The following is a 24,973-nucleotide window of genomic DNA, read 5'->3' on the forward strand; positions in this document are numbered from 1 at the left end:
GTGCATATCTATCATTGCTGATTTCATCTTTGGCCAGAAACTTGATCTGTTTCACCTCTTCTTTTGACAATAAATTGGAAATCGCAAGGAGTCTAGATCCTGTAAACAATACATGAAAATACAACTTTTTAATTGCCTCTTCCAAGCAGTTGACCTAATGTAAAAGGCATAGAGGGGAATGGCCTCTCCAACTTTTGTAAATTAATAATCTTCAAATCAATACCAAGCAAAACTTTGAGTGAATTTTGGTTTCTGATGGGAAACTTTGGTTTGCCTGACTGGGGAAGGAAAGTACCAGGAGGGGAGGGTTTCATGGTTCAGTGCATGCTCATCATTCAAAATGCTGTTTATCTGCCAGGACATGCTGTATCATCTATGCAGACAATATGATCATGTCATAATGTTGTCAAAGACCCAATCTGCACACTCCCCTGGCAGTCACTTGATCAACTTATGTGCAAATAGCTGTAAATTAATCAACTGTGGTATAAAACCTTCAGGTCAACAATGAATTCAACGTTGGTAGTGTTGGCATAATCCACTCATTTTTTCTGCAATTTTAGAACTCCTCCATCCTACTTTAGGTTACTCAGAAATACACTTCTACTTAAAATACACTCTGAGATTACTGAGATATGTATGTGGGATTATTAACTAATTCAATAATAAATTAGAAAAAAGTAATTTTATTAATGAGCATGCGCTGAACAGTGAACCTGTCCCTTTAACAGGGATTTTAAAGCAAAAATGTTTCAAACATAATGGTAACTTGTAAGAAGTTTGATCAACACAATTTCCACACCAGATGATGTCTGGGAAAATACCTTTCCCCAGGTCTTAGCTTGTTAAACAGAGATTTTGTTACTTCTGTGTCCTGCATCCCAGATGCATAAATATTCTCAAAGATGCAAAATAATTCATGGCATGCGTCCCATAGGCTGCAAAGATCGATTGATTGATCTAAACATGTGTGTAAATTTGTACAAATATCCCATTCGTGTACTTTCAGTGGCAGTTATTATGGCTGAGATGAACGATGCATAGCCTGCATAGAAAGTGTTTCGACGCGAGTTTGTTGAGAAACGTTTGGATGAGAGTAAAAAAAGGAATAACAGGGGAGGAGCTAGGAGGGGAGAGAAGGAAACGGTTGCATGCAAACCCCACGAGTTTGGAAATCTGTGTTTACCCATGAATGCAGCTTCTGATTGGTGCAGTGCTTGCACTGGTAATGTTGATTATTAAAATAGTAATAAATACATCAATCAAACCAGGTATGTTTTGTTTACATTTGTGCAGATCTGGTCTGATCTGATCTGGTTTCAGATTAAAAATGCTTTAGACTGATTTTATTTGAATCTTGTTTGTGCGAAGGTTTATCTGATATGAGCCCCTTCAAAGTATAATAATATTGGAGATCAAGCAGTGGAGACTAGTGAAGGCCAATTCATTGGAAATGACGGTGTGTGGATCTGACTGGAAGAAATAGACTGTTTGTTGGAGATAACATCAACATGTGTATTAAATTAGAACATCAGTACTTGAAACTAGCTAAAGCCACCATGGACAAGCGATTTATCAACTTTTTCAAATGAACAGAACCTTTTTGTTTATTGGAAATTTAGCGGAATGTATTGTAGAGAACTTTTTGACATGGGCTATAGAGCAGCTGCTCTGCAAAACTCACAGCCGGTGGAATTAATTGTTCTGGACAAATAATTTTTTTGCGACATTGTGACAATGTTTCAGGTGAGATAAAAGCCATATAATGTTTCAAATTTAACTTAACTATACAAAAAAAAAAAAACAAATTTCGCAGCAATCGCTCATTTTCAACCTTCTTTTATTGTAAAGCTTCTTCATTACAGTTTTTGCAATTGCATGGAGCATGCTTTATTAGAGAACAAATCTGGTAATCTGTTCGTTATACTGGCTTCCATCTTGATGACGTGACAATTTACAAATGAACCAAACCATGAAATATCAAGGGGTGTTTTTCCAAAATCATGAGATATGTTTGCAGGCAAGGGTTTCCTCTTTTCTCTCCCCCTTCCATTTTTTTTTGCTCCCACTCAAACTATCACACAATAACTTGATTGGAAACCCTTGCTGCGCAGGTTAAATGATGCACGGTTCTCTTTTAGCCTTTGTTGTGCTTTAAAATAGAAGGCAATAATTTCAGAGTACTGTAATACAGAGTCTAAATTCAGATTAACTGTCTGGCTACATAAAGGCCCAAGCATTTTCTATTTCAGTCTTTTTTTAACTTCACGCGACTCATTGGTTTCTGGACTGGGACTCATAATTTTTCACAAGATGAGTACAAGGACTCACCATACATGTGTAACTATTTGTAACAAAAATCACTGGTTGAACCGTATATAGTTCATACAGGTGCTAATCAATTTAAAAACTTCAACATCCACTGACCCCTGGGCAAGCCCTGATCATAATTATAATATATTAAATTTTAAAAAACTTAATTTTTGGAAAAGCTTCTCCAGAGCTTTGGTGTGCCTTGCGTGTATGCTGGATACAGTAGGTATGTTACGACATTTATTTTTGAAAATGCTCACACCACTCTTCGATATGATGTATTTTTAAGCAAATTTGACAATAAAAAGACCAAACAACTTCCAGACTGAAAAGGGTTTATAAAAAAAAATACTTAACAAAATGAAAATACAGTACTTTGTGCATGTACATCTGAACTGCTTGAACTTGATGACGATTCATAATCTGTTTCCACTGCACTTACAACATCATCATTATCTGATCCTGAAAGTGGAAATAGATACATTGCACAATAAATACAATATAACTGCTTATAAGAATCTCAAAATCCATTCTGTTAAATTGTGTCAGAAAATAGGAAAGTTTAAAGTCTCTATCTCTCAAATTTATAATCTGTCTCACCCATTTCTTTAAATTTATCATTTCAAGTAAATATAGCTGGTAAGTTGCTTTAGGGGTCTAACAGTGTAATCATACTTTACATTATTACCAAGCCTTCAACGCCCAAAACAACAAAAAAAAAACAAAAAATGTATGCTCTCACACACCACTGGTAGCCATTCCAAGCTGACTGCCGCAACCTGACCTTTATTCCAAATAAATTTATTCATAAAAATGTATACATGTAACATAGCCCTAAAAAGCTGCGATGTCTGTCACAAAAAATTACAAGGATGTACATTATTTTAAACAGCCTAGAAAACTGAAATGTTGGGGTGGGTGGGTGGGAAGGTCAGTAAAGGTGGATGCAACTAAAGCAACTGCCTGCCTTTTGATCACATGACTTATACCCAGGCCCTCAGCAGTGTGTGAGAAAAACATTTTCCACTTATTTGTCCCAATATTTTAGCATGAAAGAATTTTGTTAAGGTGTATTAAGGGGACCCTCATTACTGCTGTCAGTATAAATTAGTCTTTTGTCAGTCACATTTTACTAAACAACGGGACAATCCAATAATGACAAAATTCTATGTTGCCTAGACTATGAAAAAAGCTGTCTCCTCTGCAATTTTTATGAAACAATAAAAGAAAAATAGAACTAAAAGAAAACCCTGGCTGCTTGTTGATTTCCCGCAAAATTGTTGTATTAGCTTGGCAACTTGAAATCTTAGTAACAGCCTTGCACGGTCTCTGAAGATTCTACCATGCAAAACCAACATACCATTGGGAGGCCGGTTGTCCAAGACTTCTGGTTCATGATCATCACCCATAGCTGCAGTAAACCCTCCAGCACAAGATGGTGAAGTACTATCTGCTGCCACATCTAGCCCTGTCATGTGAGTGGCTGAATGAGGATTGGAAAGTGCTAGGCCAGGCTGGCTCCCTGCATCTTCAAAAGTAAATACATCCACATAATCAAAAATTTATTCTGTTTGTAAATTTTCAAGCATTTTTGAAAGGAGATTATAACAAGGCCCACCTCAAGGAGACTGAGAAGATGACATCAGAACATAAGGACAACTGCAACAGCAAAGGAAAGACAGAGGAGTGGAGAAAGTAAAAATAACTCCCAGTGAGGGCCACGAGGAAAGATCTTCTACAATGAACATGAAAAAACCTCAAAACTTGGATAGTAGGGAACTTGGAAATCCCCTGCACAACTACAAGAAGTCCCATTTATTTGCACATTAAGACAGTGTTTGATGACAGAGTACAGAAAACAACAAAACCAACAAAAGACAATTTATTAAGGCACAATTCACAAGATTAGGCATAGTTTAAGAGATTAAGGTAGGTTTAACTACCAGATTATTTGGGTGACCGTCATGAACGTTGAATTGATACTAATCACAGAATCAATATTAGGGACCGATCATTCATTACGTCCTATGGGGTTCAGAAAAGTATGGTGTATCAAAATTTTAACCCCCCCCCCATCCCCCCAAAATAATTATATATGAAAATTGTACCCCCCCCCCTTGATAAAAACAATTTTTAAAATGCACCCCCCACCTTCCAACCCCTTCTTGACCAAGTCTCTTCATCCATCCTTGGGCAATGATTTTATAAGCTATAAGATACTGGTCATCAGCATTGTAGCGTGAGATTTTGAAGATCCATGCAGAGGAAAAGTTAGTTAGGGTCTTGGAAATTCTATCTTCTACTTTTTCTGCAGGATATTTTCAGTAAAAAAATAAGAAAGAAAATGCAGAAATAAGTTTTTTATTTTACCCATCTCTAGTGTTATTGGTAAGGCCGTGACAGTGTGCAGCAAAAAAGGGTAAAACATTGACGCAATCGAGAAGGTTACAAGCAAAGGGCGAGATGTGTACCCTTCAGACAGGCAAATTCTTTTATAATGCCATATATATCAATAATATTACGTCCTTGAACTCATATGCAGAATTTTCAGAGAACTCAATCTCTCGTCTGTCATGGTCCTTCATAAAGGAGTTTGCAGTCTCTTCATGCCGCTGTACCGCTGTAGCTATGCTCAGCTGTGCATGTTGACACAGGGTAAGTGAACAAAGTTATGAGAGCTACATATACTCCTGGATAGAATTGGAGTTAGCTTGGTTTAAAGTCTCAACCAAGGTGTCTGGCTTCACATTCAGATCCATTTCACTGCACTTCAAGAACAGTAAAAAGATAAAGGAAATCCTAACACAAAAACAAGAATATAATGCGAAATGTTTATTCCGATTTAATGATTAAAATGCTTTCAGCAAATAAAAGAAATCTATATATTTTTCCAGATTTCAGCTGTATGCACGTGCATAGGCATTTGTGCGTACATGCCCACTACATTCCTGGTGGGAGAAATAGCTGATAGGTTCCTGGGCCAAGCTTTATACGGGTAACATTTTGTTGCTGACAAAGAACAGCCAAAGGCTATTTTTTTGACTACCACTGAAGGAAATGTGAATTTGCTTCAATCATAATATAGTTTGACAACTTTTACATAAAGGCCAGTCCGGTGTCTTAATATTTCGACCCCCCTTACATTTTGTGCATTTTCAAAATTGACTCCCCCAAATCAAGCCTCCTAGAAAATAGTACCTCCCCTCCAACCACCCCCCCCCACCCCACCCACTCTGAGATGTAAAAAAACGATCAGTCCCTTAGCTGCTTTGTTTCATCAAAAAGAGAAGGACGTTTCTAGGTTCCCCTACACTGTATGTACATTGTGTAGACTTGAATATTACACAGTTATAAACCACTTGTGATCTGTGTCATGTCTGCGTTGTTAACAATGAACCTAACCCTGAAAGAAGAAAACACCGAGGATAACCAAATAATCAGATTTACAACTTTCTTTCTATGTTTTGCTTTTTAACGTGACATTGCCATTGTCATTCTCAGATTTTAAAAATATATCCAACAGGTAGTACATATCTGCCAAAAATATCAATTTTGACAGACAACCTAATTTCACCTCCGGCGGTCCGGCCTCGTTTGGTCAGTCTGCTCGTTGGATGACACCTCCCCGTAAAAAAAACGTGGCAATGGGCCTGCTTTTCCTTTGGAAATTTAAATAAGAATGAGGACGTGATTTGTCAACGCAAAGATAAGAGCTTAACATAAGAGTGAAAAAAACTTGGGTTTCAAGACAAAACAATTGTAAAAGCTTTTATCGCGCGCACTTGTGACAGAATGGCGCCCAGCACTGTAAAGTATGCTACGCCAAAAGTGACAAAATATCAAAGATGCAACTTTATAATTCAAATCCACCAATTCACTATCAAGATCGACAGAATTAACATCAATTTGCTTTTTGAATGTGTCAAGATTGTAGAATTTACTTTCAATTCCCACGTGTTTCATGTCATGTATCAAGAGACAAGTTTTCTAAATCAAGATGCATGTTTTTTAAATCAAGAAGGGAGACGACAATTTTTGATCAGTTTTGTTTCCGAGGGGGACTGAAACCGAAAAATCTGCCATGCTCCATGGACTGCTCCATGAAGAATCCCGCCCATTCTTACCCATTCCCGCCCTCCCGCGTTAGACATGGCGGAGGAAGGAATCGAAGAACTTGTCAGAAGAATCATTCGAGCAGTACAAGGAGTTAACACATCTCGAACACATCTCAAACGTGTCAACACCCGACGAAGAACTGAGGTGGCGATTTAAGAACGAGATAGGCTCGATCAGAAAGAAAGCAGGAACAGGCTCTCGCAGAAGCGCTGGTGAAATATCACCACAGGCGTGCAGAACGATTAACAAGCAAGCTTCGTAAACTCGAACAGTATAAATCTCGCAGGAATACTGTAAGGAATAATATAGGAATACTAAGCAGACGTCTCACCAGAAAACGCAATCAACGGCTAAAAAGAAAACTGTCAACAAAGATGACAATGTAAATTGAAGACCAAGTGTGTGCGAATAAACAAAGTGAATCTTACTCTTGTCTCTTATCAGACTCCTTAGAAGTAAGGGGAAAGGGAAAGCAAACCGCAGAGATAACAAAGCGGCCAAAAACCGCAAAAGAAAAGAGCGGAGAAAAATCAAAGACAAAAAGCGCTTTTTTAACGCCATTGAGTCACGCAAACAGTATATCAAAAACCTGTCAAATGAACAACTGACAGATAAGCAAATTACTCTACTATCGCGTGGTCTAACGTTTATCCCTACACCCGGGACAAAAGAAAATCTTATCAGGCGCCAGCTTCTCAGGGGCACCCAACGAGAATATAGTTCAAAACCACTTAAACATAGCACTGTTAAACGTATTTTAGTATTTAAACGGTAGATATAGGCATATTTTTATCCCCTAAAAATTTTTCATCTGTTCGGATTTCCTAGCTGAAAGCCTAGTGATCCGAAAATTATAGGGATCAAAAGTTACCTTTTCGAAAATTTCAGCCAGAAAAAAGGCTCCCGAAAATTCTGGGTGACCTTTTTAGGGTGAAAATCCGTTAAAAATAGGCAATTATACCATTTTTTTGATGTTCGAAAATCATAGGAGAGGCAGGTAAGAAAGAAATTTTACAACAAATGTTCCGAAAATTCTAGATCTAAAATCGTCTCCCGAACAGATATTCTTCCGAAAATTGTCGTTGGGTGCCCCCCTGGCTTCTCGCTGATTTCAATCAATTTGCGAGACGAATGCGACTTCAGTATATTTTTCACGGGGATGAAAACGAACCTCATCCTTTCCACGTGAAGTCGGACTGGGAACCATCAGTCCCACTATCTGTAGCTCTGGAGACCTTCCTAGAGGAGGTAAAATTAGAGCTCCCAAGTATTGAATTTGACAAGCCAAAAGATAATATATCTGCGGGAGAGCGCCAAGCTCTCAAAGAGTTATCGCGCAACAAAAGTATTATTCTTAAGAAATCTGATAAAGGTAAACACCACCGTATTGATGAGCAGACAGGACAAACTAAACGAAGGTCAGGTTCTGCTTGATGATTTAAATAATTACCGACTTCTAGACAAACCAATGGTTGAAACTACCACCAAAAAAGCTCAACAACTTATTAAAACACTGCTCTCAGAGGGCCACATTGATAAGATGACGGCTAAATGGCTGTGTTTTACACACTTACTAAAATCCACAAACCGACCCCTGTCGGAAGACCTATTATATCAGGGTGTTCCGGACCTACACAACGGATCTCAGCATTTGTTGACCACCTTATTCAGGCAATAGCACAACTACAAGCTTCGTATCTTAAAGATACGACAGACTTTATTAACTTCATCGAGAGGATTAAACTGCCTAAAAGTGCCATACATGTTTCAATGGACGTCACAATACAAAAAAAACACACACACACAACGAGAGGGTATTACCACTGTATGCCTTGCATACGAAGAATTTCACCAAGGAAACCCTCCAGTCCCTACCACAGGTGACCCAAGCGTAATATGAGAGTTTGTATGGGAAAACTAGAGTTTGAAACTTAGATGAAATAAATGAAGTAAAAGCGATAAAAGTTATTAATAAAGTGTAAATATTGTTACCTGGAGTGTTTGTCTTTGTTTTTACGAAGTTTCAACGCGATTTGAGTACTTTTACATCATCTGGCCTGACAGTGTAATAATAAGAGTCTCTTATTATTACACTGTCATGTCAGATGATGTAGAAGTACTCAAATCGCGTTGAAACTTCGTAAAAACAAAGACAACGACTCCAGGTAACAATATTTACACTTTATTGATAACTTTTATCGCTTTCACTTCATTTATTTCATCTAAGTTTCAAACTCTATTTTTCCCGTACAAACTCTCAAATTACGCTTGGGCCACCTGTGTCCCTACCAGGTTTTTAAGCGAAATGCTTAGTCTGATACTACTAGAAAACTCGTTCCAATTTAACTTGAAAGATTATCTTCAAACCCATGGAACAGCCATGGGCACGAAAATGGCCGTAGCCTTTGCTAACATCTTCATGGCCAAAACAGAAAAAGAACTTATTCAGACAGAGCATCTTTTCGAAAAGGTTACGAACTGCAGGAGTCGTGCAGGCCCGTCAACACTTTTAAACCTTGAATTCCAAGCCCTGTGCTCGGTTTCAGTCCCCCTCGGAAACAAAACTGATCAAAAATTGTCGTCTCCCTTCTTGATTTAAAAAACATGCATCTTGATTTAGATAACGTGTCTCTTGATACATGAGATGAAACACGTGGGAATTGAAAGTAAATTCTACAATCTTGACACATTCAAAAAGCAAATTGATGTTAATTTTATCGATCTTGATAGTGAATTGGTGTATTTGAATTATAAAGTTGCATCTTTGATATTTTGTCACTTTTGGCGTAGCATAGTAAAGCTTAGCTCAGGAGTGGGCATAAAACTAAATCGATTTCGATTGAGTTACCTTGTTTTTCTTGTAACTGACAGTCCATCCTTTCGTCTTTATTATATTGTCGTAATTGGGTAATTGCTGTTGTCAAATGATCGGAACTACCAGCTTGATCACTCATGCTTGTAAAAAACACAAATTCTCAGTTCTAAACCGGCAAAAGTACGATCAAGTAAAAGAACGAGGAGGAAATCTTACACCACACCAGTCGAGGAATCACCGAAGAAGTCACGAAGAAGAAGAAGAAGAAGAAGGGTGATGGTTGTCCAGCGGTTTGTTTTTGTGGGCTCACTCACGCTCGCTTACGCCCAAGCTCAAGCCTCTGTTATAAAACGAGAAGACCCTGGGGACGAGTTACGCGCTTACAAACCTCGTTCTAATGATTCTCTCTGATTCTCTCTTTCTTTCTACCCAAGCCTGTTCCAGGCGTTCGAATGGTGGAGAAAGACAGCGAGAAAAAATATATGCAGGAAAAGTGCTCCCCCCCACCCCCCAAGTTTTAATTTTTTTCTGCTCACATCTCTTTGAGCTGTCCCCACGGTCTGAACACCTGGAACAGGCTATTTCTCGCTCGGGGAAGGAAGGGAGAGAACCGTGGGAACGAGAATGAACAAAACCTCACTCAACTGAGGCGCAAAACTGTTAAGTGATGCATGAAAATATTAAAGACCAACTAACATAATACCTTTTAAGTTTGTTTTTTTTCCTTTCCCAATACAGACCACGTGAAGTTCTCCAGGAAATTTCATCATTATGCAAACATACACGTGCACAATCGGGTACAATCACGTGGTCTGAAATGGGAAAACAAAACATACAAGTTAAAAGTTCCACAAAGAGAGATTTGAGAGGTCTTCAGGTGTATGGGGGGTCAGCTGGCTGGGAGGGGAGGGGAGCTGGATTGTCTGGGATAGGCGCCAAAGCTATCGTCCTGAACGATAGATAAGGGGTCCGCTTAAGTGTACGATTAAACTTCAGCTTGTAAAATATAAGGAAAAGAACCTCCATAAAATCTCGTTAGAGCGAACAGATTTGGCCAGTCCCTTGTCTCTTCGCTATATCGAGTTTCTACTGTATCCACAGAACCCGATTATCTGCCCCACATACATGGACAGAAATTCACCAAGAAAACACGATCCTGATTCAATTCAAATTTTATTATGTTTTAGCAATTTTTTTTCATTGGCATAATAGAGTGATTTTCCTTGACCCGTGAAACAGATACTAACAACTAGAGAAAAATAGCTCCAAGTAAAAAAAGAAGACAATGGAATTATTGTACAATAGCGCGTAGTACTCTACTACCTTTTTCACGGGTTAAGTAAAATTACGCTAACAATAGATAATAAAAGAACAGGAACTCATGTTGATAGAAAAATATCTTTTTCCTCTAGTTAAGGTATCGATCAGTCGCCAAGAATAAGAATGACGTAAAAAAATATAACAACTTTTGTCTTCCAAAAGCAACAGCAACAACAACAACTTACAAGAACATTAAAAAGATAACAGCAATTCCAACTCACCATTTGTAATTGGAAAATCATATAAATTATCAATTAGCCTTGCCAATGAGCATAGGCAACATAGCCTGTGGGCAAACACAAAATTCACCACACCCGACCCCACCCCCCTCACTCCCAACACCGAGAGCTTGCTCAAAGGCTACAAACCTCGTTCCCAGGGTCCTGTCCTACTTGTCCCCGGAAACGAGGTTGAAAGGCTACAACGCAAGACTCGACTATCACAAACGATTTAAATAGTTGTGCATGAAAAGGCAGCTATTTGGTAAAACTAGCGGGGAACAAACGCTACTAACTTGGACTACACAGGACTGCAAAAGCGTCTTGTTAACAAACAATGACAAAGTTTGGCAAAAGCCATGAGCCTATCATGACAATCAGAACTCATTGTTTCAAAATCAAGACCTCTAACTCCCAGACGTTGGTTCTGTGGCACAGTGTAATACACTGAAATCCTGCGGGGTTGCCCTTCAGCGTCAGCTTGGATAAGGCTGCTTGAACCTGTATCAGGAAACTCACTCCCTAGACTGACTGTATAATGGGTGTCGACATATCGGGCAGGTACGACTGAAAGAGACAATAAATAAAAATTATTTACAAACCTCTCAAGAACTAGAGTATTACTAAAACGAGCGATTGAACTCTTCTCTTCCTTCCCATCTACATGTCAACTTTCTCGGAGGCAGCAACTGTAGTAACTGCTGGCACTAATTGATTGTCTTATAGGGACTTAAGTGGTCAATTTTCTAAACCGATTTAATGGTTCGAAAGAAATGGATTGTTCAATATAACCGCACCGTAACGGTCCGTATAGTTCATTTTACGATCCGCACGGACGTACGAACCGTAACACACCGTGCCCTGATGTTATAATGAGGTGCACGCTTCGTATGTGCTCAGAATACGGACTGTTAGCAACGCTACCGTTTTGTATGGAGCTTACGATCCTTCCACTGCATGCTGTTAACGGTCTGTAACATTAACGGTGCAGAAAGACAGAGCGAAGGCTTCTTTTAAGGGCCTCCTCACATCAGCCCAGTTACCGAGATTAATTTCCTTGGGTTCATATGAGAAATTTCAGCCCGGTTTCCGATATGGGAAAAGGCCAAAGATCCTAGGGACGAAATCGTGGCCAAATACAAAAAAATTAACTTTCGGGCCTATCATAGCTTCGGTAACTCTTAAAGCTGTATCACTGCAGTTTAATGGGATGCTTACGATGTGAAAAATACAGCAAGCAATGCAAGACGATGCCATCCGGACCGCCAGAATTCATCCCGCCGTTCATCCCGGTAACCGGGATGAAGTGTTCATATGTCACTTCTTTACCCTGGTGGAACAAGTCATGAAGGACAGGTTTCCCTGTATCAAAATTCCACGCTTGATTTTCAAATATTCGAGGGTAAAACTCGCGGATAAGTTCACGAACAACGGTCAGCGATGGTTCTTCGTGCGACTCAGTTGATTCATTTCACTCGCGACAACAGGCTGAGGTTGGAAAGGACTGGGTTCCTCGCTTTCCCCCCTATTTTTGATACAATTTTGAATCGACTCCAAGAAACGCAAGCAGGTTTTAAGTTGCTCTTCCTACAGGCACCTTGATTTTAGATATCGTGCCTGATAAATGTGGGAAGGTGCAAGTCAGTTTGCAATTGTGCTCCGCAATTGTCACGTCTTCTCTTGCTTGCCTCTCCCGCGTCTACTTTTCACGATATCCCCCAAATGGAGCGCTTGATCACAGGCTTATATGAAGAGGCCCTAAATCCTTTGTAAAATTTTCGATGAGATTATGTGAGAGAGCGGGCTGGCTCGGCTCCCGAGATCTCAGTTTTTCCAACCGTGATCTAGGAAATTTTCCATACAAAACCCTTGGGAATTTTGAAAATTACTGTCGTAAATATTTCCGAAAACATTATGGGGCTCAATGAAATCTCCTTTTCTTTATAACAGGAAATTTGAGCCCTTAAATGCGTAAGGGAAAGATTTAACGACAGTTTGAAAATGTCAAAATTGACAAGGATTTGTATGGAAAACCACTCAAGGGTGACTGGGTGGGGAGAGTTGGTTTTCTCATACAAATCCTTCTAATTTTAGGTGGCTGTTGCAATAGCTCCTTTTGAGATGAACAGCTGAAAATTCACAGGTTACTTAATTTTAATACGCTACTTCAGTTCCTGCTACCAAAATTTCTAAAAGCGAACGGTTTTCATGATTGCAGAAAGTTGATCACGTGACTAACTATTCCCCCACGCCCCCCCCCCCCCCTCCCCCGAAAAAAACCTACTATAAGCATTATCTTACTTTTAAACCAGCTTATTTCATAAGAAATAAGCCGGTCATGGGCAAAGTAACGTGATAACTTACATGCCGTTTTGTATCATAGCAATTGCACATTCTCTGTGAACCTTGTGTGAACATGGTAATATCTGGCAACCACTGAATGCATCCTGCAATTAATGGAAAAGACAGTTGTTTCAGCATTGCAATTTACTGCAACCGCAGCCTTACAGAACATATACCGAACATGTACTCTAGCGTTAGAGATATGAACCAGCCTCCTACCCCTCAAAAGCAACTCACTCAAAAGAAAAAAAGTCACTGAAACCGCATCTACGACCATCCTGTTTCGACGTCTACACTCTTTCGGATTAAACTTGTACTTAAAAAAACACTCCTTAAAAAATTTATGAGGAGCTTATGATTGCTATTTGAAACAAGCGCAGCAGATTAAAACTCACCTCCAGGCAAATACAGCATTCATCATGACCTGAATCTGGGCGACATTTGTGATTTCCCTCGAGTCGTTTGTCTAAACACACATTACAAACCTCGCAGTGGAATGACTTGTCCTGGTGAATTCTGGAAGACAAAAAGTTAAGTGTTGATACAATAGGACAATTGCACGATGACGATATTTGACTACAAATACCAGAATTCATTTCGGTTTTGCTTTGTAATTTAAATTTGTCAAAGGATTAAAGAACAATAGCCTTAATTTGCACAAGGAAACAACAGACTCAAGGATTCTGGTAGTTGTAGTAAAATGACGTCATCGTGCAATTATCCTATTGCAAAACAGTAAGGTTATTATTGATATTAACGTGCCAACCAGAAGCGCATTGGTTCTTGAAACAAAAGGTGGTTTTTGTTTTTTTACTGTATGTAGTTTTTTACACCCCAACCTCGATGCCAGGATCATTGGCATTGAACAAGATGCAGACTGAATAAATTGAATGATTTTGCTCTATTTCCTAGTATTTTGGGGCAATTTTTATGCAGGGCGTCTATTGGACAGGGGGCGTAAAGAGGGGCGTCTAATACGACGTTTATCCCAGTACACATTAGACCATTTACGGTAATCGTTATTTTGCTAGAAGGATGTAGACCTACCGGCATATTCCACATTTTTCACAATGGTACGGATTCTTGTCTACACTGGTAAAATGTTTACAAATAGCACAGAAATAAGCAGCCATTTTTCCTCCACACTTACGACACTTTGCACTATCTTCACCAATCTGTAACAACAATCACAAAGTAGTCTAATCAACGAATTAGTCCCAAATGCAAACTGGCAACCAAACCATTTACGATACCTGGTCTCCCAGAGGCTTTTGAGGTGGCAAATAGCATGTTTATAAACATGGGAGTAAGATCTTCAAAAGCAGACCACTCTTCCTACCCACCCCTCCACCAAACATACAAACATAAAGTTGAATACGATCTTAATCTCATTCACAAGGCAAACTCGGAACAAACGAACAGGGGACTCGAGCGCACAACCTTGGACTACAAAACTGAGGCGCTGAGCACTTGGCCTTGCCTCCTCTCGGGTTTCCTTCAAGTTCTTTCCGGCCTGGCTAATGCATTTAATTGAAACCCGGCAAAGACCAATCAAGAACAACTGATTTCGCCCTCTTTCTTACAAAATTCCTGTAGCGAAACAAGCTGACTGTATAACTATTGTATCAGTTACGGTGCCTTATCTAGTGATCAGGCTCTATATTCATTTTACTACTGAGGAAAATAAACTTTTCGGCGGAAAGGCGGACCAACTTTCTGCTACTACTTTCTAGTTCTATTTATCCAACTTACTTTGCATTTGTCCGTTCATTTTCGACAGAAATGTTAAGAAAACAAAACACAGCATCTGCAGAAACCGCTTGGCAGTGTTTAGCTTCAAAGGTACTCATTCTGAGGCGAAATTTAGCAGAAAGTTGGTTGTATTAAAGCGCTAACTATGTTCGCCGTCGTTGTCCGATTACTCATTTTGGGTAAGAACAACGTTTCAGTTAAGAGGTAGTTTGTCAGCTCTCTTCGCTATTTGTGCGTTTACGTTCACAAATGTGTTAGCCTATCATTTTAGCATTAAATTTGAGCAACATTTTGTGGAGCGATTTCTACGTTCACGATTGCCTTCAAACTTGCAGACATAAAACTAGAGAGCTCTGAGGCTTATTTGCTGAAGTTAGGGAAAAATCTGTCCTGGGATTTCGAAGTTATTTTCATTTTTCGTAAAAAATGAGGTTTTAAATATATGCCGATATCTCAAAAGTTTTTTTACATATAAGAAAATAAATAACATTTTCTTATAGTTCCATCATTATTTATTAAGGACGCAAAAAATCTTAGAAATCGGTTGAATCTTTCACTCTGAAAAACGCAAATCAAAAACATAACCAACTTGCATATAAATAGGAACGGGCCACCTTAAGTGTAAAATGAAAATAAAAATTACCTCTTGTTCATGCTGACAGTGAGAGCACTTCAGATGAGTGGCGTGACAAGCTTTAGCCTCTTCATTGTCACAAGCTTTTGAGATGTTGTGACAGCGATGGCATGGATAGAATTGAGTGCAACAAGGGAACCGCACTCTGCAGTGCCGCTGATAATGTTCACATAACCACTGTGATCGTGCAGTGATGGCTTCTTGTTGCTGTGGCCAGTTTTCAGCTTCCCGCAACTCTCTTTCTTCTCTCTCCCGCCTTTCTCGAGCTCTTTGTTCTCTTATTAACTGTTCTTTCCTTTCTATTTCCCTTCCAAACTGTTCTCGTTCCTCTCTCTCCCGAAGAACGCGTTCAACAAGGGCACAAGCTTCTGCAACACGCCGTTCAAGAGCAAGTAACGAGTTGTCCGAGGCCTCTATTGAATCAGTACCAAAGTCTGTGTTGTTTAACACAGAAACTCTACTGTTGTCTGTGTCACCAACACGTGGTTCTAAAACAGATGTATCATGAGTAGATCTGGCTGCCAAACCACTATCGGAAGTGGAATTTCCAAGCTGATACCGTGCAGCTGAATTTGCATCATCATCAACGTTTCCAGTTGTTGTCCTTGAATTTCCAAGTGCTAAATTTGTTTTCTGTGCTGGCTCATCTGTGTCTTGATTAGAAACAAAAGCTGAAGCGTTGTCATTACCAGCAAACTTATTTGCATCATGAGCAGGGTCCGTAAGCTGCTCACTTGAAAAGCTATTAAATCTTGGCGCATTATGTACATGATCCCCAGGTAGAGTTAGTGCTTCACCTGTCCGTGAAGGGTCAGCAAAACGTGAACCAGTCATTCCTGGATAACTATTTAAAAGAGGGTCACTTGCCATAGGAGGATATGGCGTTTGCTGTGCTGACGGTAAATAAGTCTGTCCATCAAAATGGTCAACTCCTGCAAATCTATGACTACTATGTACAAAATCACTTTGAAGAGAAAAGTTGTCTGCAGCAGTTGAAGTATTTTTTGATAAATAGTTACTATAAAATGAGAAAGAACCATTTCCCAAATGGCTGGGCCAAGGTCCTGAGTTGTCACTGAAAGGTTCCGCATTTGAGAAGCCACCCAAGAGCCCATTAGACCTACTTACAAGTGGACTTCCAATTCCATCATATGGCAATGTCCCAGATGTGGCCTGGAATCTGTTAGATTGAGACATATCACCATCGATATAGGAAGTCCCCTGTGATGGAATGTCCTTAAAGAATGGCACAACATCAGTCTGACAGATACTGTCATGAAGGGCCTTGTCTTGGGTGTGTCTTGCTAAGAAATCACCAGCTAAGCCATCAGTTATATAAACAACAGGCTCTGTTGGCTCTGGTTCAATATGTGGACGTTGAGCAAGCTTCGGTCTAGCACCTAGACGCTCCCAATCTTTTGCATCTGATGGTGATATCCTAAGTTGTCTTTCTGCAGCTGATGAAGCACCTTGCTGTGTTAAAAAAAAGTTTCCCGTATTTGCAATGCTTTGAGTTGTAACAACCCCACTAGCAAAATTGCCTGAAGAATCTGTTCCTGCATGTCCACTTGAGGCACACAGTACTGTTTTTATTGCTCTATCGCAAGAATCAATAAGTTCTTTTCCTTCTTCGATTTCTTCACGTTCAGACCTCTCCGTTGTTTTATCTAAAAGCTCTCGTTCAGGGCTAGCCGTGTTCCAGCCACTGTTCTCAAACATTGAATAAGATTGAACTGATGCAAATATTGGAGAGCCATCACACTCCACATCTGCATTACCAAATTTTGGAGATCTGCCTTCAATCTTCTCTTCAGAACAAATCGTGTTAGGGTCAAGAGGGATTTCTTCATTTCTTAAAGCCTCACTAGTGAGTGATGTCAAAATTGGTGAGCCATCAGCTGTATCACTTGAACACTGCAAGTTGCAACTAGAATCAGACACCATTGCAGCCTGCTCAAAACTAGATGACAGTAACGAACTTTCACTAGAATCTGACAAATAACCATCAGAGGTAAGGGTGGGGAACCGGGGAAATTCTTCAGTGCTGAGAGCACTTTTCATGGATGATCCACTACTTTTTTCATTCGCACTCGAGACAGCGGTGTCACTGCTGGTTTCCGTTGAACTTTCAATGAATGCACGTGATGAATTTTGATTCTGTTCAATTTCGAACTCCTCTGTTGTTAATGATTTATCGTTTTCTTCAACACCCTGCAAGTGCACAGAATCTACTGCAATATGTGTGGGTAACAAAGCTCCATTTGCAATGTTATGCTGCTTCCTTTCACGTCTGTTTGGTTGTGGACTTAAACTGCAATCTTGTGCAGATGTGCGCTCAGATGAATTCCTTACATGGGTTGATAATCTATCTTCTCTTGCTGACAAGCCCTGCCCAGAATGAATTTCTGACCCTTAAAGAAAGAAAGGTGAAGACACTGGTCAAAAAAAATAGTGAAAAACCTTGGTCAATAACTACAGTTGACTAAATTTCTGAAAGCTACACTCTTCTAGCTTAACGCACACACATTCTTTTACTAGCAGTGTCCCTCAGTCGAAGAAAAAAATAAAGGGTAGCCCAGTACTCTGAACCTGTGAAATCTAGGGTGCCCAGTGTGTGATTTTTGTAAAATAACTAAGGGGGCTTACCAAATGTCAGAACCGATCAGCCAGATCAACCATTTTGAAAATTAAAATTAATAGGCTTTTCTGGAGTCAGTTCATTCACTCTTACCTGTCATGTAGACTTTTTAGGAATAGACAAACCTGGCTGGACCGTCCTGATTAATAGTGAAATTCTCTTTATGACTGGACTGGATTGGCCAGCCTGTTCTGACTCATGGTAAGTGCCCTAAGACTTCCAAGACAACCAAGAGCAAAATTAATGAAAGGCACCAAGGGCCACTGGGCACTGCTACACGAAGGGCACAGCCCTGCAAGCTATATCTCCAGTGATTACAATACACCTTAACACTCTCTACCTGCCTTAGTTGAAGAATTGAAAATTCAAAACAATCTGGAATATCTCAACTGAAAACACTGTGAAAGTCCAAACTTAAAGACAAATAACGCCATCATACACAGACAGCTCTTCCTATTTTTTCAGAAGTCTAAAATTTCACAAAGAACTTGATAGTTTGTCCAAAGATTTAGTAAAATTCTCAGGAGAATTCAGGATCTAGAACTTGAATGCAGGATCGTTCCGCTTTGATGAGTGATGTCAACTAATCCAATCAACATGCAATTTTTGAATGAAGTCTTTCAATTCTTTAACTGAAGAATGGGATATTGAAACCAATAATCAACTACATATTGACACCATCAAGTTCAAATTTTATTCCTCCTTCGAAAGCTTGACTAAGTTTCACTGTAATAGTTTATTAATTTTGACCAAAGAAATTTGGGATTGTCCTCTAAATTTGATTTCTGACTCTCTAGGGAATTAAAGGTTGGATTTTATTGTCACTGCTAAAGTAATAAAGGACCTCTTACTCTCTAATTATTACAGAAGTCTTGCTTTTTTGCTTTTTCGTTTGCCCTTCTTTGATTGCCTCTAATACCACCCCTCTCCCCCTCAATCAAAGAAGACCTTAATAAAAATTATTGTTATCCACAACTCTGAAATTCTCAATAAGGAAGCAGTTCTAATAATTTCTGTTCAGCAGTTTCAGTTACACCTCACTGACCTGGCTCTTGCACTGAAGCTGCCCAATCAAGGAGCTTTCCACGGCGCTTTTCTTTTTCTTCAAGAAACAGATATTTCCCCAGTTCAACTTGAAGTTTCTGATTCTCCTCTTCACTTTTCTTTAATTGATCCTTAAGATGCCTTACCTCTTGTTGTAAATCAAAGAACTCGTTCCGCAAAGTTGTCCTCCCATTCTCAAAATCATTAGTTAGAGCTTCCGAGACACTTTTCTCTGAAACTGCAGCATATGATGCTCTTGGAATACTTTCAAGAGGTTCAACCGAGGGGCCTTGCTTCTGACTTTGGTTTACATGCAAATGCTCATTCTGACTGCTTGTAAGAAGCTTGCTGTCATTTGCAACACATGCCTCTGTGTCACTTGCATGAATTTGTTGTGCTCCATTTTTGTGGCCTACAGTAGAACTCAAGTTTTTTTCATTTACATCAATAAATCGAGAGCTGGATGACTGCAATTCATGTAAATCTTTTAGATCCTCTGTCTCCTTCGTGTTAGTGGAAGGACTGACTCCTCCATTTGCCTCCTCATGATTTGACAAGTGCCTATAAGTAGAGGTTTCTGAATCACCTTGGTCAGGACAAAAATTGGAAACTCCTCCTGCCAGACTTCTATCAGGTGACAAACTACCAAAAAATGGCTCGTTTGGTGTGACAAGATCATCAGATTCTGGGAATATTGAAGGACTTCCCGGTAATGAGTTGAGTGAAGATGAGATTGAATGGTTCTGATTGACTTGAAAGTCACTATAACAACTGCCAAAGGAAGATGATACCATCGGCTCTTCTTCTGTAGGGGATGCAGGTCTGGTTTGTCTCAGAAGACACTCCAGAAGGCACAAACAAACATCTATGTCTGCACCTAACTTATCACAGGGATGGCTAAGAAGAGGCCTGGCTTCCACAACCTATTAAGAAAAACTAGTCAGTCATTAGCATGTCTTGGTTCTGAATATTTTTTGGAGTACTGTCTTAAAACATTCATTAACAAAATATCACTCTAGCCATCACAACATACCCAGATAATCATGATAAACCTCTACATGGTTAACACATTTGTTAAAGTACCAGCCAGAGAAGGGATGATCCGGTTCATAGCTTGGTCAGACCACAATGCAGACCGTGGATAGAAACTGGTCAGATCATTCTAACCTCCTTGTTCCAGTTCAAAATAATAAATAGTTGCATTATTAGGAAGTGACATTATTAACATTTATAAGCTACAGTATTGGCCTTAACGCCTCCTTCATCCTTTGATCATTGTCAAAGTGAAAAGAAGACAACCCACTTTGCTGTATATATTTGTGGAAAAAGAAAACAAACGTGTGAAAAAGATGTTGTTGGAATTGTAATACTTGACCTAATTGGTTTACTTCCCAGCAATCACATTATTGCTTATATTACAATGGCATACTGGAGTTTGTGACTACATGAGAAATTTCTGCAATTTGATTGGCTTAGAGCAATGGTATTTCAGCTGAATTTGAAATACCTACATGTGAAAATTACAAATCTTTGGCGGGCAGTAGTATAAACAAATAATAGCATGCCCCGCATGCCCTATGGTTCTTATTCTTGAAACTCCTTATGAACCAACAAGTTTATGAAACCATTTATGATGCCTATTCCATCATGCTTACCCCTTATGACTCCGATTTACGATTTTCACGAGGTCATACATGTATGCACCAGGGCCTTCATAAGGTTTTAAGAAGCTGGTCTCTCAGGGAAAGTATTCATCCCCCCAAATCCTCCTAAATTTGTTATGTTTGACTCACTTTCAAACTAATACTAGCCAGCTTATTTTACTCGGTAAAAGCTGGCTGCCGGTTATTACTGATGCACTCTCACGACTCTGATAGTCCGACTCTAACACTGTCACTACAGAAATGGCCTTCAAACAGGCTCCCAAGTGGAGCGGGGTGAAAGAGAAAATTGGCAAACAAAACAAGCCAAGTGTGGCCTTAGGGAGAAAAAAAGGCGGGGGAGCCAATAGACTTTGTTTTGATGCTGCCCATCTATGATACCAGATTCTGGTATCACGATCTGATTGGTCACATTGCTGACTGTTGACAAGTAAGCAATGAATATTGAACAAATATTTTCCTCATTCTGTGAAAAATACCCACGTGTGCGCAAATGTTATTGAAGCTGATACATTCAAATGCAAAAACAATAATTTGACAGGTCTAAATACCTTATTGACATGCCACTGCCATATGTGTTGCCAGTTATTTGCAAATGGGCGGCATCAAATCAGTCTACAGGCTCCCCCGCCTTTTTTTCTCCTCTAGGCTATGTTCGGCTTGCATCACCTCACTCCACTTACGAAACCTGCTCACAGGCTTACTGAAATTACAGCCTTAGGAGCAGTTTGACAAAGGAAATTACATGTTTTAAAACAGTTAGATGAACCATCTACCTTGTTCGGCAGCACTCCAACAGTCGGTTTTACCCTGACATCTGATTCTCCACCTCTGCTACATGCACATGGCATTGAACTCTCAGTTTCCGATGTGAAACCAGAACAGAGTCTAAGACTGGTCCCATCCAAAGTGCAGTTTCTCCCAGTAGATTCTTCAACACCACCATTAGTGCCAAGATCCTTGCAAGGCAACCATAAAGACTGTACAAAGTCTACTGTGATGATGTCAGATAAAGAGTGTAGTGTGTTTTGCAGAGCATTTTGTACTAATGAAAAAAAGCAAGTGACATCTGATTCATTTGAGCAACACTTTACAATAACTGTCTTACTCTCCACAAAAAGAGACATTAAGGATTTCCTGGGATTTTCAAAAACAAAACACGCTACATTTTGCACTGGCCAAACATTAGAAGTTACACACTTAAACCCATTTACTGACAAACACAACTTTTCACGAAAGTTGTTAAGAATCAAATGGTCAAAAAGAACTTCAGCCTCACGTCGGTTACAACATTCACAGGACAGGTAAGACATTTGTAATGACGGGTTGATAAATTTCACTGAAGACTGCCAAGAATTCAAGTCAAAGTTGTCACTTTGTTCCTGCAGTTCTGATAATTCCAGTTGAACACGAAGAGGTAAACAGTCAATCTCTTTACAAAGAGAGAAAATGTCATGTGCTGATACTACCAGTTCTCTATAGAAATCGTTTCGCATAAAAACATCTGCTTGGAAAGTTGATTGTAAACACATTGTCACAACAGCCTGATAAAGAGCAGAGTCTAAGAACTTAACAGCTCCTTGAAAAATGTGTGGAATTCTCAAAAACAAGACGAAATATGTGCTATTTACAGAGGATAAGAACAAGTGAGAGTCCTTTGTGTCACTAGAATCTAAATGCATTGCCTTGGGATCCGAGGATAATACAAAGACTACAGGTTTGTCAGATATGGGCAGTCTACGGGAAATGTAATAAATATCTTGGCCTCCAAAATCCCATATTTCTAGCTCATCCATTTTATTCTCCTCCAAACAGCTGACGAGTGCATGAAGATAGTCGAGTTTTTCACAGCCCGTTTTCATGTGCACCAGATTCACAAGAGATACAACCTTCGCATATTGATAAAAGGAAGTGTCTAGACCGACTGTTACTGCTGGTACAAGTAAACTGAACGAAGGAGCAGGAATAAATTTACATTTCAGACAGGATTTATCATTGAAGACTAACTGCTGCTGAACTTCCTCAAAGTTCTTTTCTGCCTCTTCACTTCTACCCAACAAGATCTGTAGGACACCAAGCAAACTACGGCACACCAAGACATCTGAATGGTTAGTTTCCAGTCCAAGTTCTTCAAAAATGTTTACAGCATTTAACAGTTTCTTCTCTGCAAAACTCCAGAGAACCTCATCTTTCAGCAAGAACATGGCCGATTGGAAGTGTCCAATGGCTGTCCTAGGAGACTGCTTGCCACATGCTGAGATAAGGAGATCTAAGGCATCTTGAATAGAATCTTGGGCATTCTGGAAATTCCCCTCTTGAATACTCAAAAGGGCAAGTTTTAGAAGAATCCCTCCTATTTCTAGATGATAAGGATTTAGCTCCCTGAACTTTGCCAGAGCTTCATTCAGATGCTTTAAGGCCTCTTTGGTGTTACCATTCAGCAAGAAACAGAGACCCAACAAATTTGCGCACAATGCTACCATGTGGTGCCCTTCGCCAAAATACCAGTTAAGAATTTCTTTGGCATTTTTGAGTGTATTTGCAGCTTCATCAAACTTTCCACACACAATAAGGAAGCGACCAATTTGGCAAAGCAGTGACCCATAAAGAGAACTCTTTTGACCATGACACAACAGGAAAGCACTTCTCAACTTCTTCAGTAAATTGCAGGCCACTTGATTGTGCCCAATACTGTGATAGTTATCTGCTGTTATCATAACTCCTTTCAAGAGCTCAGCATTTAGATCTCCTGAAACAGGATTATCCAGCAACACATATAAATGGGAGAGTAAATCTGGTACTTCTTCAACATGAACCTTTCCAAGCTGTATTTTCATCAACAAGATTGGTAAATCAGATGTACCATTGGCACCACTAATGCCAGAGAGTGCAACATTCCACAGGGCATGGATCATCTGCTGGTTTCCAAACTCTTTTAACATTCCAGCAACTCTTGTAAGCAACTTAAGTAGCAGGTGAACATCTTCTGTTGAAATTTCAAGACACGAGGTGGCAGCAGTGACAGAGAGACCATGTGCCATTTTATAGTCCCCCAAAGCTCTGTTAAGAACTGCTTGGTTCAAAGTAACGATTGCATACTTCAGACTGTCTTTTTGGTGACAAAACCAACTCGCAGCTACATCAAAACATTCTTTACTCTTCTCATACATTCTATTTTCACTAAACATCACCCCAAGGATGTTCAGTAAAATGCCAGCATTGGGACAATATTGGTACTCCATCGCTAATTTTTGCACTTCCTCCAAACATGCTGCATCACCTTTTGCAAATGCAAAAGCACTTAGAGCATACAGAAGGTCTATTTCATTAAGATGTTCCTTAATGCCATCAATGACCACCAAAAACTCATCAAGTGTTTCACTCCAAGGTTTCAGAATGTTTTCCTGAGCAAGACGTAGTATTGGTTTGAAGCTACCTTTATCCATGTCTGTATCAGACAGAGCAAGACAGATTGAAGAACTCATGGACTTTAAGTTGGGAGCTCCCTCTAATTTTTTTCCATAGCAGTTACATGAAGGATGAGTATAGTCCTTGAAGCGCGTAATAATATTTAGAAGTCGTGTGCTTCCTTTAGCAGACATGGTGTACAATTGTCCTCCAAACAATGCAGTAATTCAACTTTGAACACCACCTAGGTAAAAATGGAAAACAGTTACACCCAAAATAATTATTTCAAGAATGTGGTGTGACTGATCAAAACAAAGATCAGGACATGGGAGTGCGCTGCAAAACCACAAATTAACTAACTGCCATTGTTGCTTGCGGTTGATTTTTCTCATAGCAGAATGGCTTTTTCATTACAACACAATAACATTTCAGAAATATTTCTGGTGTTCATTGTTCTCTGAGTTTTAGAAATAGATATTTAATAAGGGCCCTCTTAATTAGCAGCTTTGGTCACTCGAATCTGTCGACAATTAGTGTGAACACTGCACTGGTAAGGGAGAGGTCAGGATCCCAGCAAGCCTGAATTCTTTCACGCTTTCTTTTTGCAACTGCCTCAAAAAAAAAATAAGTTGGGTCTTAAATTGCCATGATCTTCTTTGCATTTCTTTGTTCCAATAAATTATATGAAACAATTTCATATAATCATTCATT

General features: G+C 39.5%; 1 protein-coding gene across 1 annotated transcript; it reads right to left on the reverse strand.

Moving 5' to 3' along the window:
- Window positions 1-10,398: 10,398 nt before the first annotated feature.
- Window positions 10,399-24,390, reverse strand: LOC140943788 (uncharacterized). The gene is made up of 7 exons (XM_073392901.1): window positions 21,631-24,390; window positions 19,195-20,116; window positions 15,521-17,922; window positions 14,173-14,300; window positions 13,521-13,641; window positions 13,147-13,229; window positions 10,399-11,349 (listed from the first exon to the last, which is right to left on the reverse strand). Exons 1-7 carry the CDS (start codon window positions 24,337-24,339, stop codon window positions 11,298-11,300), a joined length of 6,417 nt encoding a protein of 2,138 aa, XP_073249002.1. The 5' UTR covers window positions 24,340-24,390; the 3' UTR covers window positions 10,399-11,297.
- Between the last annotated feature and the right edge of the window lie 583 nt (window positions 24,391-24,973).

Source organism: Porites lutea, chromosome 1, assembly GCF_958299795.1.
Source record: "Porites lutea chromosome 1, jaPorLute2.1, whole genome shotgun sequence".
NCBI lineage: Eukaryota > Metazoa > Cnidaria > Anthozoa > Scleractinia > Poritidae > Porites > Porites lutea.

Excerpts from the sequence above, each read along its gene's own strand:
- LOC140943788 (XM_073392901.1), bottom strand. The coding sequence starts at position 24,339 with ATGAGTTCTTCAATCTGTCTTGCTCTGTCTGATACAGACATGGATAAA. Across the intron at positions 20,117-21,630 it reads TTGGAGTGCTGCCGAACAAG|GTTGTGGAAGCCAGGCCTCT; the intron begins GTAGATGGTTCA and ends TTTTCTTAATAG. Across the intron at positions 14,301-15,520 it reads ACTGTCAGCATGAACAAGAG|ATTGGTGAAGATAGTGCAAA; the intron begins GTAATTTTTATT and ends TTGTTGTTACAG.